Below are 17,480 nucleotides of genomic sequence, written 5' to 3' on the forward strand. Positions count from 1 at the left end.
TGCAAAGATTTTTGTTATTTCTTTTTACTATGAATTTCTACAAAGAGCTTGAGTTAGTAGTCCAATGCATGCACTTCCCAAATGCAGATTGCTGATGCATTATTCCACATCATCTTAAAAATTCCCCAGTTAACCTAATTTTTATAAAAGCTTTCAAAGAATTGTGATTAGTTGATTGTTTAAGGTCTTATGTCACTGGCAAACAAAACTTAAACCTTCTCTACAACTAATATTTTCAGGGTTTCCTGACAAAATTAACAACCTGTCATGTACCTACTGTATCCTCAGCCAAAAAAGGACTTTGGGATACCAGAAAGTAGTAGACAACTGAAAAAATTGCTGAAGCTGACATTTCATCATTTCACAAAAGGGAATTAAACTGCCTTCTAGTTCAAAGTCTGGCACAGTCTATCGCATCTCCGAGGTGATGCTGGTACACACGTCTGCCCCAATTCGTGTCAAAAGCAAAAATGATTTTGGAGTACTTGGAAAATGGAGTAAAAGCAAACAAAAAGACTACTATCCACCTGCTAAGGCTTATTAAACAAAGTTACTCTCAAATTATCTTTCACATTCTTAAAAATACAGTAGGATCTCACTCATTCACATCTAGGTGAACCAATTAAATTCCCAGCAGGATGCCCAATTAAGAATGAGCCACTTGGCTGTGTGCTGTGTCAAAGGACAATGCTTCTCCAAGCAGCTGGAGCTCAAAGGCAGTGCTGCGGAGCTGATCAGAGAAGTGGCACCTTTTGATATAAAAGCTGCAGCAAACAGCTAGATCACTTCAAAGATCCCACACAGCGGTTTGCTGCAGCTGTACATCCCCTCAAAACACAGACGGTGCTCTGCAAACCTTCATCGTTGTGGGGAGATAAGGAACCAAACCCTTGGAAGTGTCTGGGTCCTACTGTATGGGACACGGTGCTCAACATTACACTAGCATTTCAAAGTGTAAAGAAAACTCAGGTGGGAGCAGGCAACAGCTAACGTACAAAACCCAGCATTGTTAACGACACCTTCTTTCAGCCTGTCATGATCTTTTGTTCCTAAAAGAGGAACAGATGCAGAAAAAAAAATGACTACGAAAATTTAAGTTTGAACTTTACGAGCGAGGAACCGTGATCGCCAACTATTTTACTGAATGAAACGTCGGAAAGTCGAGCAGAGACTCCGACTCTTTTGCAACGTACATCTTTGTTAAATCTGCAGAAAGCGGCCGTGATGGAAGCGATCGGCGCAGACTTCCTGGCTTAGCATCCACGGTCTCCGCCGTCAGCTCTTTGATTCTCTGCTGGACGCTCATGTTTCTGTTTTCCCTCTCAGCAGCGGTTGGGAGAGGCTCCGGCTCCGCTGGAGCAGCGGTATTTTCTGAGCCAACAAACAGATTTATGTGCCTCTTCACACTCCCCCCCCTCAAGAGCTTGCTCTCGTTTTTTGAGGCGTTTGCAGAGTTTTCACCAGCTAACACGGCAAACGTTTCCTTTTGGGCCAATACGCTGCCCTCCTTCATTACTGTGCTTTTGTAATCAACCAGCTCTTGGCTTTTCTCTGATCCGTGTAAGTTAGTTACAGGGTCTGATTTTAGCTCATTTTGCTCCTCCTTAGATTTGTATTTACTTTCCCAAGGGTATTTTTTATCTTTTGCATTGTTCGGCTTCATATCTTTTGTAGAGTCCATGTCCCTTGGAAAAGCTTTCTGGCTTTGCTCACTGGACTTGTCTTTAAAGTCAAGGGAGTCAGTATCTTGACTACCACTTTTCAAATCTGATGGAGAAGAAACACTCTTACTCCAGGCTATTTCGGCAGATTTAGATGCCGTTTCAGACTGTGCACAACTGCCCGTGTCAGTGAAGGGTGGCACTGGTGCATTTTCCTTGCTCTCATCAGCCAGACAGGTCTTCTTGCATAGAGAAATGTCTTTATTTTCAAATTTGGCAGTCAGATCCATGGACAACGGCCTTGGTTTTCTAACCCAGGATTTCTCTGTCGGAGATTTTCCTTCCGAGTCTTCCAGACTGCTACACCTTTGATCTTTTAACGATTCCAAAAAAATAGCAGATATTGGTCTATGTTTCAGCCTTGGTTGCACCTCAGGAGATAAGCCAACTCTCCTGCTGGCTTGCTGTGCCTCACCCTTGGTTTTCTCACCTGTAGGATCTCCAGAAGCCTCTTTCTTTTCACCAGACCTACAAGGGTTCCAGGAGACCGGTCTAGGGTAGGATGGAAGAGAGATTTGTCTCTGCAGACCACCTTCAGATTTCCTGGAAGTCATCGATGACTGAACTAGTGTCTCTGGTTTTGTATCACATTGCGCTTCCTTTGTCTGCACAGTGCCAAATGTTCTCTGCTCGTCCGGTGATCTTTTACCCTGGGTTGCACTTGCCCTAGCCTTGTCAGTGCTAGCCGTTTCAAAAAGAATCACTGTATTTGCACTGGGACCAGAATAAAAAGCCATATTTGTCACCAATTCAGTAGTGCCTTTACTTTCCTTTTCAATCGATTTTTGATCTACTAATGGGGGAACATTGCCACTGAATGCACCGGCTGATGTCATTTCTTCAGGGGGCTTTCTCGGTACAGAGACCATGGGGACAATGACACTGCTTGATTTAAAAGTGGTCACAGGAGGTTTCACATTTGCAAAAGTATCTGAAGATTTCTCCTTTGAATATGGTTTTGGAAAAAGTCTTGGTCTTGATCCAGGCGTAGGCATAGCTGTTGATCTTAGACTGCCCCCAAATTTGCTTTTTTCTTCAAGAAAGAGTGATGTGGAAGGATCTGGAGGCTCGCTAGCTTTATTGCTTGCATCTAAAAGTGGGTGGATGTAGGTGCATTGTGATTTCTTCTCATTAGCAATTTCACTTAAGTCAGGTATTGTTGTCAAGGACATCAGAGTAGCATTTCTCTCTACTCTTGTTGCCATAGTTGTAGTTAAGCATTCAACAGAATTAGAACAATCCAGCAAGGAAAAACAAGCTACAAAAAAATAAAAATAAAAGGTAAGTGTTACCATATGGACAGCAACAACCTCAAAGTAGAAATGCACTCATATTCTAATTTTGAATAGGGCTTAATATTTGGCACTAGATATAGCATGCCTCAAACCGTGACACGAACCACTCCCAGACAAACAGGAGAGTGCAATGTATTTTATTGTTTTCTTCCAAATCAAAGCAATACCCCCGAAACCGGAGACCACAGTACCAATCCTCAACAACCAGTGGGACAGCACCATAAGTTTCGGTAAATTAAATCAATATTAACATCAGTAACCAGTCCCAATGAATATGTTTTCAATATCACAGCCTCACCTCCTGTTCTCAATTCACCTGGTGGGCTAGCAATGACAAAGTGGTGAGCACAAAGTCCGTATTTGGTGTTTAGGAGAAACTACGATTAAAATACAGAAAGTACACGTGTCGTGTACATCCACGCCCAGGAGCTTTAGTAACCGCTTACCCTAGCTTGCATCGTCTGTTTAAAAAGCTGTGATTGAAGCTGCAGGTAAACGGGACCACTTTTCATTCTGGAAAGAAGAGTCGTGTTGGATCACAGGAAGAACATGGGGGCGATCGCTGGGCATCGAGCTGCACCACACGTAGCCTGAAAAACACAGACGACATTCAGATTCGAGCACGGCAGAGCCGGCAGCCCGTGCTGCAGGTCGTGCAGAGCCGGAGCATTCAGCTTCCCAATTTAACAACTATCGTCCAGTCTGAAGCGACAAGATTCAACCTTACAATCTAGTTACAGTCAGAAGTTGCTTATTTCTTCTAATAAGCGTGTCTGGAAATTACACGCGGAACTGCAATACGAAGGGTTTGCAGCGTCTGCACTTTAAAGCTTTAAATGCGTGACACTCGGAAAAAATACAGATAGCGTGGCCATCACAAAGCATAGATAACGTTAAACAATTAAACCCAAATTCGTAAGAGTTGTCCGCTGTATTTAATCTGAATCTCTGATTAAATACTGGACTTTGTATGACTCTGAGCTCAATTACTGCAATTGGCTTTCTGCTGTAAATCTCGTGTGATAAATGTCTGCACTGTGACCTTGGAAAGCTGCTTCCCCAAGAGGTTGCTCTTGGTTGTTGATTTTCTTTAAATCAAAATGCATCTTTTTACTATGACTTATGTATATTAACCGCCAAGTCTCCTATCAAGGAAACTGCAGCCAGAACAGCTAAAAAGTGCCCACCCAAATTTCATCCCTGTTGCCTTGAAAAGGGGTTTCAGTAACCTGCATCATTCAAAACGAAAGTAAAGTAGGTATTTTAAGTCGCCGGATAATTCTTTGCCCCTCAAAACACCATCAAACTCCTCCCTGCAGGAGCCTGCAATGTTACTCCTCCACTGACATCCTCCCATTTCCCAAACAGATGTGGCCTGGAGCAGAGGTGCCATCCTGCCCCGTCTGCTGCCTAGAGCAGAGGCGTCCGACATCCAGCCCAGCTGATGCATTTTGGTGACCCGCGAGATCTTTGCAGATCCCGCAGAACGCAAGCTTTTGGTGTGAGCAAACCTCCGAAACAGCAGGCGAACGCCACAACACAGACAGCATTTCCCTCCCGGCTTTGCAGACCGTGTAGGACTTAAGACAACGAGGCAGAAAGCGTTCTGCAAGGTCTTTTGTGCATTTGCTCGGTCTCAGTGACGAGCCTCCAAACGACAGGATGAATTATCAGTAGAGCTGATGGAGTGAGGAGGGGCGTAGGAATGAAGCCCGTGGAGCCTGGGTGCAACGGGAGGGAATGAAATACAAAAGGGAATTAAAAGGGAAAAGATTAAAAGACGGGGAGAGGAGAGGAAAGGAAGTGGAAGATGGAAACAGCTAAAATAACACTTGTGCTACGGGAGAAACTCTTTTACCACTGACTGATGGCAGTGTAACGCTGAGCAGGAAAGACATAATTAGTTAGCACACAAAGGCCATATTCTACCCCTGATCTGGGTGGAAACTTCACACTGATAGCGAAATGCCAGAGATGATATTTCTTTCCACAGCTCAAAATAACAGCATACGGCACCAGTATGTTAAGTTGGATACCCTGGGCTTCTTTGGGAAAAAATAAAGCCCATGTGTTTAAGTTAGATACCAAGTAAGGAAACAATAATAAAGAGAACTGAGAAATGAAAACTATCCACTATTACACTTTAGGCCAAAACTCCAGTTCACGTCGATATCCAGAGTTTTCTACTATTCCAAAAATGTCTCCGGCTCCCGACCACGTTCATCCACTGTTAACTTTGGCACTTCGCTTTACGTTCCAGCCAGCTCGCGTGTAAAGACGTTCGGCCTAAAACTAATATGATATGTTGGTCCCTTACTCAGGTTAAGTCCATGACCTCTTGGTTTCAAAATAGATACCGGCTCAATCAGCTTATCTGAATCAATCTGTTCCTTTCAAGATCTTCCAGGATCTCAACAAAAGCCTCCTGGCTTTCCTCCTCCTTCTAAAGGATACGGTCCGATCCGATGCACTAAAATGCCTGCCATGTCTGAAAGTACCATAATATTATGCGAAGAGCAATGAAATTATTTCCAAGTCGATCCAAAACTAATAACTTTGGACACAAGAATGACCTGGAAGAGACAGGGCTCCAAACGTGGCGCGAGACAGTCTGCTGACAGCACTGTCAATCCAACCGTGCCCGGATGTACAACACACCAGCTGGTTTATTTGGGGTGGAAGTGGGGGGAACAGTACGTTAGTCTCCCTGACACACAAGGGGAAGCCGACGGGACATTCACAAGGCAAGACAGACACAGCGTCCGCAATCACTGCTCAGGACTTTCCTAACCCACATTTTTAAGTCATGATTTCTCTACTCTGATCATTTCTGTCCTAATGACATTACAGTGCAGGTTTAGGGGACCCGTGCTGTTCAGCGTAAGCTGGTCAGGTCACTTGGCAGGGCCTGAGACCGCCATGACTACGCCCTGCAGTGGATGCATGGAGCAGTACCAAAAAGTAGGAAGAAGGACAGACAGACAGTGCCTGTATGCTTGCAGGTAACGTGGTACTTGTAAAAACAAGCAGCTGCTTTTCATACTTGACGTGTCGTACACGTACAACCAGCGCGGCACTGGATGTTCTCCCAAAGTCTGAAATACCTTATTTCCCATGGCTTTATCCAGCGAGGTTACCAAGTCCCAAATACTGCGGCTTCTCATAGCAAATCAATAAGCACCCATCCTCAGTCTGCAGCGAGCTGCTCCCTTGCACCAACACCGGGCCAATTTTAATCCATCTCACTGCCGGGTTATGCTCTGCAAATCTGCCCTCGCTCACGTGCACGTCACCACCCCGTTCAAAGCACTCGAACACAAACCAATCCATCACTGCTCCCAAGCAATACCTTCATTAAAGCCCTGCAAAGACGGCCAGACCCACGGATCTATTGTTTCCTAAAACCTCCCTGGGTGTTTCTGCTTTTGTTTTTTGGTAAAAAGGGCTGACGTCTTTCAAATCTGCTGGGTTTCTACAGGGGAAAAGGAACCTCTGGAACGGGCCTTCCTCTCTCCCCTTTCTTTTCTTCCTTAAATCTAGCAGATAAAATTCACGAACCAAAAAGGAGCTATGGACGGACATGGCTTCCTCCGTCTCCCAGTGTCCCAAGGGAGGGGTTTAAGGCTTTTCTTCTTGCATACAAAAGAAACCGAGTGGGAACACAACTTTAATGGGCACCAAGAACATCCATCTTTTGTCTTCCCTTGTGATACCGGCTAAGACCAGCTCCACTTACGCCAAGCCAAAATATCCTAGGACGGTGACTGAGGCTTGAAAAGGACAAAACGCTTCCCTGGCTGGGGCACGTCTAGCAGAGTCTCCTTCCTGCAAGACGAGTCCAAGTACAGGATCGGGCGGCACGGGGAGGGGAGGGGTTTCTTGGGCGACTCATCTGCATAGTACCCACAATGCTCCAGCCCCGTCACCAGGAAGCACAGCACATCAGAGCCTCCCGTACCGAGAAGCAAATGCAGACTTCAATCCGATTCCACGCATCAGACGCCAGTGCTGAGCAAAAGCAAACACTACGGGAGACTTCTGGGTGTGCTGAGCTGGAAGCACAAACAAGGGGGGGGGAAAAAATAGTTGCAAGAAAAAGAAGATTTGATGTAAAATGACTCTAACCGGGATCGCAGGTACAGGAAAAAACCCAAGCAAACTGGTACAGAAACAGGACTCCAGTTTGCCAGCAACGCTGGCTCGCTCTCCTTTTCTTCCGCAGCTCTGACACGGGATCCACCTGCTGCCTTGACATTCAGGCTCCAATTCTTTTCCTGGGGACTTTTGATTCCCACAGGATGACTATCAAGTGCCATTCCCAGAGCAAACACAAAGCCAGGAAATGCAAACAGCTAAAAGTTAACGAGCAAGAGGCCAAAGTCTAAATCCTGACAGGGTTCAGATTTTAAATTCCTATTTTATGATGCACCAATTAAAAATATAACCAAGAGATTAATCTGCAATTGTAATGCAAGTTCTCTCCCCCAGCTGGTTTAACAAAACATATTTAAGGTGCTAACATATTAGCATCCTGCCATCGCAGGCGCATTTTGATGCCGCTCATTAGAAACAAAAATACCGTTATCAGCCCACATCCTTCTTCTTGCAGCCTCCTCGAATCTCCAGGCTCCACCGCCGGCATCGCTCTCGGGAGGGCGCTATCCACAGGCCACACGCAAAACTCCCATCTGCAGCGCCGCGACTTCGGCACGTAGCAGCAACGCGGGGCTATTGGGAGATGGTGCAAGATTGTTTTCCACCGTGAATCATATGGTTATTACCAACGTCTGTGTCTCCGACAAAGGCCGACTTGATGTGACGCCCCAGGGCAAGGTTGAAAGTGCACCTATCTTTCCAAGCAGGTAGAAGTCCTGCTTATGTCTTTTTTGTAAGGATGCGAAATGCAAACGGGGAGATGGAGGAACAAGCCACGGGTTAGAAACCATTTCAAAACAACTGTGTGAAATAAGAGGGGCCCAAAGTAAAAGTCCTGAGAGCAGCAGGGAGGTCTGTACTAGGAGCATGCCGGCAGACTCTATAGGCAACGCGCTGCCCTTTGGACACGGACAGACGTTACGCTCGCCGCCCACGAGCACAGCAGGAGGCAGCAGGAGAACTGCAGGTCTGCAGGCATGCTCTTGTCCACATTACGCCAGTCAGGGATTATACTTCCCCGTGCCCCGGCAATGCCAGCAGAAGTCGCCTGGTCCGGTGCAACTATTAGAAAAGAAGTCCAACACCGGAGCATATGCCACAAAGACAAACGCAATGCAATCAACTGTACGTCTTCTGCCTCTAGGAAAGGCTGCACCATTTCAACTCACATTATTTCAAGCTGTTCTCATTCCTGAATTGCCGTTTGTTTTCTTCCCCGCCCCACTCTGAAGACAGGAATATCACAAATAAAAACAGGGAGGCCAAAGGGAGTCTATTATTCAGCTTCTGCTGCCTTCCCCATCAGCCCGTGCCAGCCGCTGATGGATCTGTCCATCCACATTTAGCCCAGGCATGCACCGTGGGTGTGCGAAAGGCAGAAAGGGCACAGCCAGCTCACATTGTGCACTCGTTACAATAAAGCCATAAATGTACATTTAGTACAGTGCGAGAGAAGCCAAATAAGTGCAATCAGATAAAATAAGTATTTCAGGAATTTAAAAGAAAAAAAAATCAGACAAGTCAAATTAAGAGTAAATAGAGGCATTGTCTATTCTTCGAGTTAAGCCGGAGCGGTGTCGTTACCTAGCTCATTGCCTGGAATCGGATACGTCAATTATACTAAAATGGGCGCTTTCAACCAGCCCAACTGTTCTCCGATCCCTTCCCCGGTAAGACGGACTAATTAAATCATGCTCACGCTAGCCTTCGTTTTAAAGCATTCCCAAACCTCCTTACTCTCAGGGTAAGCAGCAGCAAGAAGTAAACTGCTCTTGTCCCACATACAGGTTTATGGCCAGGAGTTCAACATAACCCTACAAAACCTGCTAAGAAAAATGTGAGTGGTTGTTGACACCGGGGGGAAAAAAGTCCTCCAAACCCACAAGACATCTCCACCCAGCTAAAAATTATTTGCTTATGCTTTTTCCAAACATTTCTATACCTCTGAAAGTTTAGGCTTTTGTCTGTTTTTCCCGTGTGGTTACATGGAGCCTGCATCAATAAAAGGGCGGTGTATTGTTTTACAAGGCAATAACCTGGTCCCCTTCTGAGGATAATCTACTCCACCCTCTGGTTTTCTCCTACTGGAGAACAAGATCTGTCTTGTTAAACAGCATGCCCATCCTATTAATAGCAGTTTTACAAGCCCTTGTAAAACGGTCGTTGCTATTGCCTGCACAGTAATATGCCTATGGCACCATGTTAAACTACCACGCAGATCGAAAGACACTGAAGCATGTGAAAATATTCTCCTAGCTCGGTGATTATGAACAGGTGGCTCATTACCAACAAAACCTCACCCTTTAGACTTCAATACTCAGGGGTCTGCTCATTTAACTATTCTACATCCATGGGTATGAAGGTAAAGCAGCTGAACAGGTAACACTAGCTACAAATCGTTACGGGTAAATGATTTAAGTGTCCACAAATGCAATAAAATCTAAGGTTAAAAATGCCCTCTTAAACACACCGGCACATCTGAAGCTAAACGTAAATACTGCACAATCCCATTTTCGATGTTGTCCTGCAGCAGGAATGACATGAGCATGATTCTGGGGAGGGGGGGGGGGAAAAAAAGCATATTTCCTTTTAGAAGAAACGCAGTATTAAAACCCGGAGAACGAGAATCAGTCTAAACTAGCATAAAGTACAGAAATACAGATTTTTAAAAGCTCAAAAAAAAAAAAAATGCTTCCACGAATTCAAAGGATTTCAGAAGGACAAAAAGATTGGAAAATTAGTAGACAGATTTACAGGAAAGGATTAAAACGCAGTTGCCGACTCCGGCTCCCCTCTCCTTCCTGCGTAGGCTTCACCGCCAATGCACAAACGCTGCCCACCAGGGGGGCTGCCCACAAAACCATGGTCTGTACTGGAAAGCAACACTTCCACTTTCCACTCATTTCCCATACTTCTTCCGTTTTGTACCAAAGCAGCTTTAGGAACAAGTAGCCGGCAGGGTTATCAGGTCCAGTCCTTGGCTACCGGTGGCAAGGGCATCATACAGCGCTGTTCCTAAATGTAATCGTGCTGGGCTTTCAAACCACCCCGGGTTTCCGCTCTCATTTCTCCTACTGGAAGTGTGTTCCAGATGTCTGCTTTTCTGAAGACAGGAAAATCTTCTAATTTCCTGCCCGAATGTATTTACGGCCAGTTTCTATTCGTTTGCGCTCGTCATCGGAGCAACGCGTGCTACTGCTCCCCTCCATTCTTGTGCCTCGGCTCTTCCTTGGGCTGGAGGAATAGTATTTTGTGTTTCGTTTCGTTTTTTCAAGACAGACTTCCTCTTCCCGCACCCGTAGCAAGGCTGAAGCCTGCCTGACGAGATTCCTCCATTCGAGACCAGGCCGTCTACCTTCCTAGCTCAAAGGCACGTAGCACAGCGGGTCGTTTGTGCCGTGCGAGCCCGTCCCCTCTCACAACCTGCGCTTCAGCGGGGTCTTCCCCGCTGCCAACCCTGTCTTGCCTTCTGGTCTGTCTGGCAACAAAAGGGTCTCTACAAAAAAATCACCCTTATGATTCAGAGGTCCTCAAATCATCCCATAGGTATTTCAGACCAGAGTTTTCCCGTTATAATTCATCACAAAGATTACCGACTCTCTCCCCGTTTGCTACTCACTTAACAACAGGGCGATTTAGCTTAGCCTACCTCAACATTTCCTTTATTTGAGCAACTAGGTCCCCAGATCCATTACAACACGCAGGCCAGCCTGCTTGATGGGGTCGGTTCTCTATCTGCCCCCAAGCCGCTGAAGAGGAACTTGCCATCTGAGGTCTCTCTCGGCTGGGACAACCTTACACAGCCAGAACAAGTCCATCCTGCCTTCGGATCATATTAACTATAGATGAAAGAAAAAGCACAACATTTGTTTCCTATTACAGAGCGTAGGCACAGTTTGCCCTAATGAAATAAATCTGAACCTTTGTACAGAAATTCCTCTATCCTGCAGGATCCATTCGTCTCCAAAGGGAACTAGATCTGTGGGCTTCACTACTCGGAGAAGGAAATTTTCAGGTATGTATAGATAAATGTATGTCCTGATGGCCCCATCATTACCGAGGAAATCTCATTTAGGGGGAGACACGACTTTGGCATGGGACTGCTGGAGCTTAACAGAAGAGGACGATTTATTGAATTTACTCAGGGAGCGAACGCTGTGAAACCGTCAGAACTGCGTCGCCGAATTAACGCTGTAATACAGCGTCACCCCAGGAAGCCTGAAACCTCAAAATCCACCCCATCTAATTGGAGACAGCAAGGATCGGGACGTGCGGTTTAATGGATAGGAAAAATATTGCCCCCTACACCTGGGTTGTTCCTGGGCAGCGCTATAAGGATCGACCCGTGGTTGCAGGTGCTGGGATCAGCGCGGCCCTAAGCAAACCCTCGGGGTTCACATCGGTACGCAGTTCTTTTTTCCTGAACCGACTCCGAACGCTGGTACAGGACCTGACCCTGTCTCGGGGATGCTCTCATATACCAACACCAGAGCCGCCCCCGAGGCATTCTGGCTGCGTGTCACTTGTTCGTCCCGTCTTCGAGCAACAGCCACAGTGTAAACTCTGTAGGCTGACTTCCACCGGACGGAAAATCATTTCATCCAGCAACCCTCTCTGAATCTGTCCCAAGCTGGACGTAGGATTCATTTTTTCAATTGCAAACCTTCTCTCCAAAGACGAGAGGACCAGGAAGGCCTAAGGACCACTGCCACATCAGTCAGAAAGACAAAAACAGCGTCCAGGTGAGAAGGCAGAGAGCAGACCCTTGTCCAGCTCGGAGACGGATTCCTCCATCACCCCACATGCAGGATCCCGATGCACGAAGACACCATGGCAAGGTGCTTTTCTGGTGTTTGCAAACACAAAGTCAACTTCTGGCCCACCAAAATGGACTCTGAGCGAGCACCGTGCTGGTTCCTACTCGAGCCACGCACGTTTCGGTGCTCAGCTTCTGCAGGCAGAGCGCACGGAAGAACGGGAAGCATCACTCAGCTCGGGACAGAAATGGGTCCTGTCCCTGGGCCCAGGCTGACAGCGCTATTTCTGTTTGCTTGCGAGGCCCCGCGAGACGTGCCGACTGTCCCAAGCGGAGCAAGGCTGTCAGCCGTAGAAGGAAGAGCGCTCCCAGACCTCAGTAAATCACTGCTCCAGCTGGTAGATGCTGCGCTCCCTCCCTCCCTTCTGGGCACCCGCTCCCTGCGCTGGATCGCAAGCCAGATGAACCCTCTCCATTATTTCCAGCTAACTTTTGGCATAAACCGTGCGCTGCCTGCTTCCATAATTGGTGGTACTTTCAGAGAAAGCCAAGGCCCTGCATGCACTGCGAGAGAGAGCAGAAAACGGGGCCTGAGCCCGCAGCAGATCTGACAGGGGAGATGCAAGGGGGTAACAGGAATGGGTGGAGAGCGCTCGCGTGAACCCTGCTTCTCCGAAACGTGCCCGTGCAGGACAGCTGCGCTCCCCACAGGTTTCACCGAGCGCTGTTATTTGGTTTCTGTGACGCCACTTGCTTGCCTTTGTGGCCAGCTTCGCACTCCTATTATCATTCCTCCAAAATGACACCTTGGAGCTAAAGGGATTCAGCCTCTCGCAGGCCTACTTCAGCATCCGACGTCTGTGTTTATCGTCACCCCACGATACTCCGGGCACCCTGTCACCGTTTCCCCCCCACCTCCCTGCGCCCAGGAATCACACGACTGAAAAGCAATAAATGCATAAATGCAGGATGCGCTGTTCCTCCCCCAGCCCAGACAAAATGCCTATCCAGACCCGTCTTGGAAACCTGCGGGGAAAGATCCCCCAGCTTTCCTGGGCAGCTCGTCCCATCGTCCTACCGTTCTTACGGTGACGAAATGTTTCCTGAGGTTTAATCTAAATCTGTTCTGCTGAATTTCGAAGCCACTGCCCCGTGTCCTGCCCTCTGTGGCAAGAAAGAATAATGGCTTTCCACCTTCTCCATGGCAGCCTTTCAAGTATTTGAAAGCTGCTGGCATATCCCTCCGTAATGTCTTTCTCTCCGAACAAAAAACATGCCTAGTTCTCTCAACCCTTCCTCATATGGCTTGTGTCCCAGCCCCGTTAGTAACCTAGTCCCTCGCCTCTGGATCCTCTGTCGCCTTAAAATGCAGGGCCCAGGATGAGACAGGCACGGATACCCTGCTTCCTTAAAACCAGTGTTAATATTACCTGATCCTGGAAGAGACCCTGGGAGCGTTTGTCACGTCAAATCATAACGATCACAATTGGAAGAAAATCACTGAAAAAGAAACCCAAACTTCATGCACAAAGCAGGAGAGCTGTCCATGGGTTGGTCAAAGGGGTTTGCAAACACAGGAACACGTTCACATGCTTCAAATGGAGCCCGACTCCGCTCCGATTTTCTAAGACTAGGAACAAGCGGGGAATGGGCTTAGGGCTCTGACCTGAAGGATGGTTTCATTCATGCCCTGCCATTCCCGCGAGTTGCTCGAGACTGGCCGTGGGGAACCCACCGCTCCCCTGGCTGGTTTGTTCCAATCACGCTCAGCAGTCGAGATGTGCTCGCCTTATTTCTCATGCGTTTTATCTAGCTTCAACCTCCAGCTACTGTTCCTTGTTATGCCTTTCTCTAATAGATTAATGATGGGTATTTTCTCACCATGGAGGTACTTAAATACTGCAATCAAGCCATCTTTCAATCATTTCAATAAACTACACAGATTGAGCTCCTTATGTCTCTCCCTGTAAAGTATCTATTCTGGTCGTCAGATCATGGCTCTTTTTCTACAGTCTTCAGGTTTTCAATATCCTTTTAAGATGGTGAACAAGAAGTGTACCCAGCAGCCTGGTACTGGTTCTACCAATGCCATATGGAGAGCTAAAATGCACCTTGCACCTGCCTTGCTTGCACATCTAAGCATACATCCAAGGATTACACTAGCTCCTTTTGCCACTACTTTACCTTGGAAGTTCATGTTGCATTGCTCATGTTCGACCCTGGCAAACAGTGGTTCTGAAAAGGCTGGAGCACCCCTCCAGGAGATCGGGCACACGTGCCTATTCAAAGATGGACAGCTTTTGGGTTTCCTTCCATTAACATGCAGTTTGTTTGAATGGGTCTGTCTACCAAGCAACCTCAACTGCTCCGCACAACAGCCCTGTTGTCATCATTTACCATCCTGCCCATCTCAGCAACAGCGATTTTATATCCACTTCCAATCAATGCTGAAAGCATATGGTAACATTGGGCATAGTGCCACTACTCCTATTTGCTGATGATTCCCTGCAGGCGACTACTCTTGAGATGCTTGCCAGAAGGTGAATCCATCTGATACGTGCTTTGTTGATATTTTAGAGGGCTACCTTTGCAGCCACGCTGGACCGCTCCGTGGGCTGGACCCCGTCCCACTATCTCACTGCGACCACATGTACAAGGAGCCATTTGCTCTTAAACTGAAAGAGCCTGGCACTGCCCAAGGGTCTAACTCCAGACAGGGATGGATGGGAGTCGTGCCAGGTGTTTGGAGGCAGATGAGGAGTACTGACCGCACTTCGACACCTGGAATCTGTTCCTGCGACCACTTGCATTGCATCACTCTCCCTTGTGCTTCGGAAAGCGCTCCAACTTGCAATGCGATCTGTATTCCTTTCTTCGCTGCCTGGCAGCAGCCAGCATTGTAAATCTTCTCCGGTGACCCTGGAAAACTTTTATGGGAAGCTGAAGCTATTGACAGGGCAGCCCTCAGAGCTGCGAGGTGATCTGCCGGAGCATCTGATCGCAGATGCGTGCCCTACTACCTTTTCCAGTGAGAAGCCTTTAGTCAAAGGGATGTTTCGATTAAGCAGCACTGTGTTTGCAAGAGCGTCCACCTGCGTGCAGGGTGTCAAATGCCACTTCATCATGTTATTAGGCAGATATCACTCGAGTGCTTTCAGGTTTGAAGGAAGGGGCAGAGGTAACAGCTGGTTCAACTCAGCAATGTGCAAAGGGCTTTGCAATATGGAGACAACTATTTCTGATGGGTGGGAGAAACGTTATGCGAAACACCGAGTCCCTGACCACTAGACCAGATAGCCATACAGTACTTCCCCACAGCAGAGACCCCAGATTGAATTTGGACTAGTGCACCTGAAGGAACCCTCTGGTCTTAGAAAACAAGGGCCAGGGAGGCCAGAAATGGCAACCTGGTGGGGCCAGAGACCCTGGACTCCCTCGCTTGTTCTTCTCCCCTGTACCTCGCTCCGTGTTCAGGCAGGGAGCAGCGGAAGTGATGGACAAGGCCCGACAATCTGTAGCAGCAGTTGGAACAATATTCTGGGTAGCAGGTGCAGCAACCCACAGCAGTTTCATCGAAGCATAGAAACAAGGGTGGGAGGGACCTCGGGAGGTCACATCTAGTCCAAGCAGGACCAGCCCCAACTACAGCATCCCAGCCAAGGCTTTGTCTACCCAGGTCTACAAAACCTCCAAAGACGGAGACTCCCCCACCTCTCTGGGGAGCCTGTCCCAGTGCTTCACCGCCCTCCTAGTGAGAAAGTCTTTCCTAATGTCCAACCTAAACCTCTCTTGCTGCAACCTGAGCCCGTTGCTCCTTGTCCTGTCATCCGCCCCCACTGAGAGCAGTCCAGCTCCAGCCTCTTTGGACCCACCCCACAGGGAGCTGAAAGCTGCTATCAAACCCCACTTTCACCCTTCTCTTCTGCAGACTAGTAGCCAGATGCTTTCATGGGAAAACCCCGTTTTGCTACTGTGGCAGAGAGAAACCTGGGCGCGTGAGTGCCCCGGACGACAGCCATGCACGGGGCAGCATCAGTGGCTGCGCTGCCGCCAGCACGGGGTACCACCGCACTGTGGAGCAGATTATTTTCCCCTACATTCATCACAGGAAACTCATGTGCGTGGCACCTGAGTCGACTTCTGTCACAAAGAGCAGCCCAGCCCCTTGCTAAGTCCCTCTACTTCAGACCTGCCGCCAGCCTTGCAGCTGCAGGAGGAGCAGTCAGGCTGGGCTGTAATGCTGAGCACCACCCAGCTCGCAGGCGAGTCGCTGTGTCTTCCTGGGATTTTAATTAGCAGAGGCAGATTTACAGGATGCTGCAATCCACCAGCCAAAAATAAGCCCAAGGGCTCGCTGGACTATACACCAACTTGCACCACCTGTGTTGATCGCTGCGCAGATCCTAGGTCCACGCTCCACTAACTAGATGGCACTGAATAAAAAAAGTCTAAACAAACAACATGATCCAAAAACATCCCAAGACAGCATGGTATTGAAGCGGCGGGATTCTCTAAATACTCCTTCTAAATAACAGTTCGCAAAACCACAGGCGAGGGAGAGGTGAAGTTATTCCTTTATCTAAATACTTCGGGCTGAAAATACCTATTCACTTGCTTTCCCATCATTCCAGTTCGCCAACCAGCACAGCAAGATCTACAGCTCCCTAACAAACCCACGGCCTGACACACAGAGCCACTGTACTTTAGGTCTTCACGCTCAGCATTAAATGTAGCTGAAATGGGACCAAAATGTAAAGCATTACAAAGAAAGTCATTCTGAGCTATAGAAAACAGCAAAAAGTTGCATCCTTTGCATTGTGGTAGCACCTGAAAACTCTAGCCCCATTGTGCTAGGCACTGCCCCAGCGAGCTACAACAAAGGAAACCTGGGAGAGGAGACGGTGCTTATCGTGTTAGCCGTTAGTGGCATGCCAGAGGCCTAATTCATTAGGGATTTTAGTTTTCTTTTTGCATTGGGACAAAGGCGGTCCTGAGAAAGGCTCTGGAGGGGAGGATTTGGGGAGCTGCTGCACGCTGAAGGGGTGGCACAGCAGGAAACGTGAAAGAAAGTCTGACAAGTGTGCAACCAAGACTGGAACCACGACTGGAGACCAGGATCAACACCAAGGGCATAAAACAGGCTGTGGAGGTATGAGAGAGACAACAGTAATTTGTGCTTGATGGGGTAGAGAAAGGGGAGTCAGCCGCTGCTAGACTCAAAGCATTCAACTGCTTTTGGTGGTGAGGGAGGCTTTGATTATTGCAGACACGTGATCTAGGCCATCAGGGGCCAGCCTTTCTGGCAGACCTACCACAAATTAGGCCCATACATTCCCCAAGTGCCACACCAATCCCTTTCCCTTACCCGATCTGCTGCTCGGCTTTCTGCTCTATCTGCGGCTGTGCTGCCAGTCCCCTCCCCAGCCTGCCACGTGCCACTCGCAGAGGCTCCCGTGTCACTCGTAGCATCCATGCTGCAGGTCCTCCATCCCTTATCTAGGAGCTGCTGAAACAGGAACCCGTTTAGTGCCGGTCTAGAAGAGACTGAGAGCT

The 17,480-nt window shown here is 47.9% G+C and overlaps 1 protein-coding gene across 2 annotated transcripts in view; it reads right to left on the minus strand.

The window, feature by feature from the left end:
- Positions 1-17,480, minus strand: part of KIAA1671 (KIAA1671 ortholog) — a 115,178-nt gene that overhangs the window by 82,959 nt on the left and 14,739 nt on the right. For both annotated transcript variants that reach the window (XM_014594789.3, XM_059713332.1), the window contains exons 2-3: positions 3,463-3,606; positions 1,194-2,979 (exon numbers count right to left, since the gene is read on the minus strand). In XM_014594789.3, coding sequence (XP_014450275.3) covers positions 1,194-2,926 — 1,733 coding nt within the window. In that variant the 5' untranslated portion in view covers positions 2,927-2,979; positions 3,463-3,606. The remainder of the gene's footprint in view (positions 1-1,193; positions 2,980-3,462; positions 3,607-17,480) is intronic.

This window comes from Alligator mississippiensis, chromosome 10, assembly GCF_030867095.1.
Source record: "Alligator mississippiensis isolate rAllMis1 chromosome 10, rAllMis1, whole genome shotgun sequence".
In the NCBI taxonomy this organism is placed as follows: Eukaryota; Metazoa; Chordata; order Crocodylia; family Alligatoridae; genus Alligator; species Alligator mississippiensis.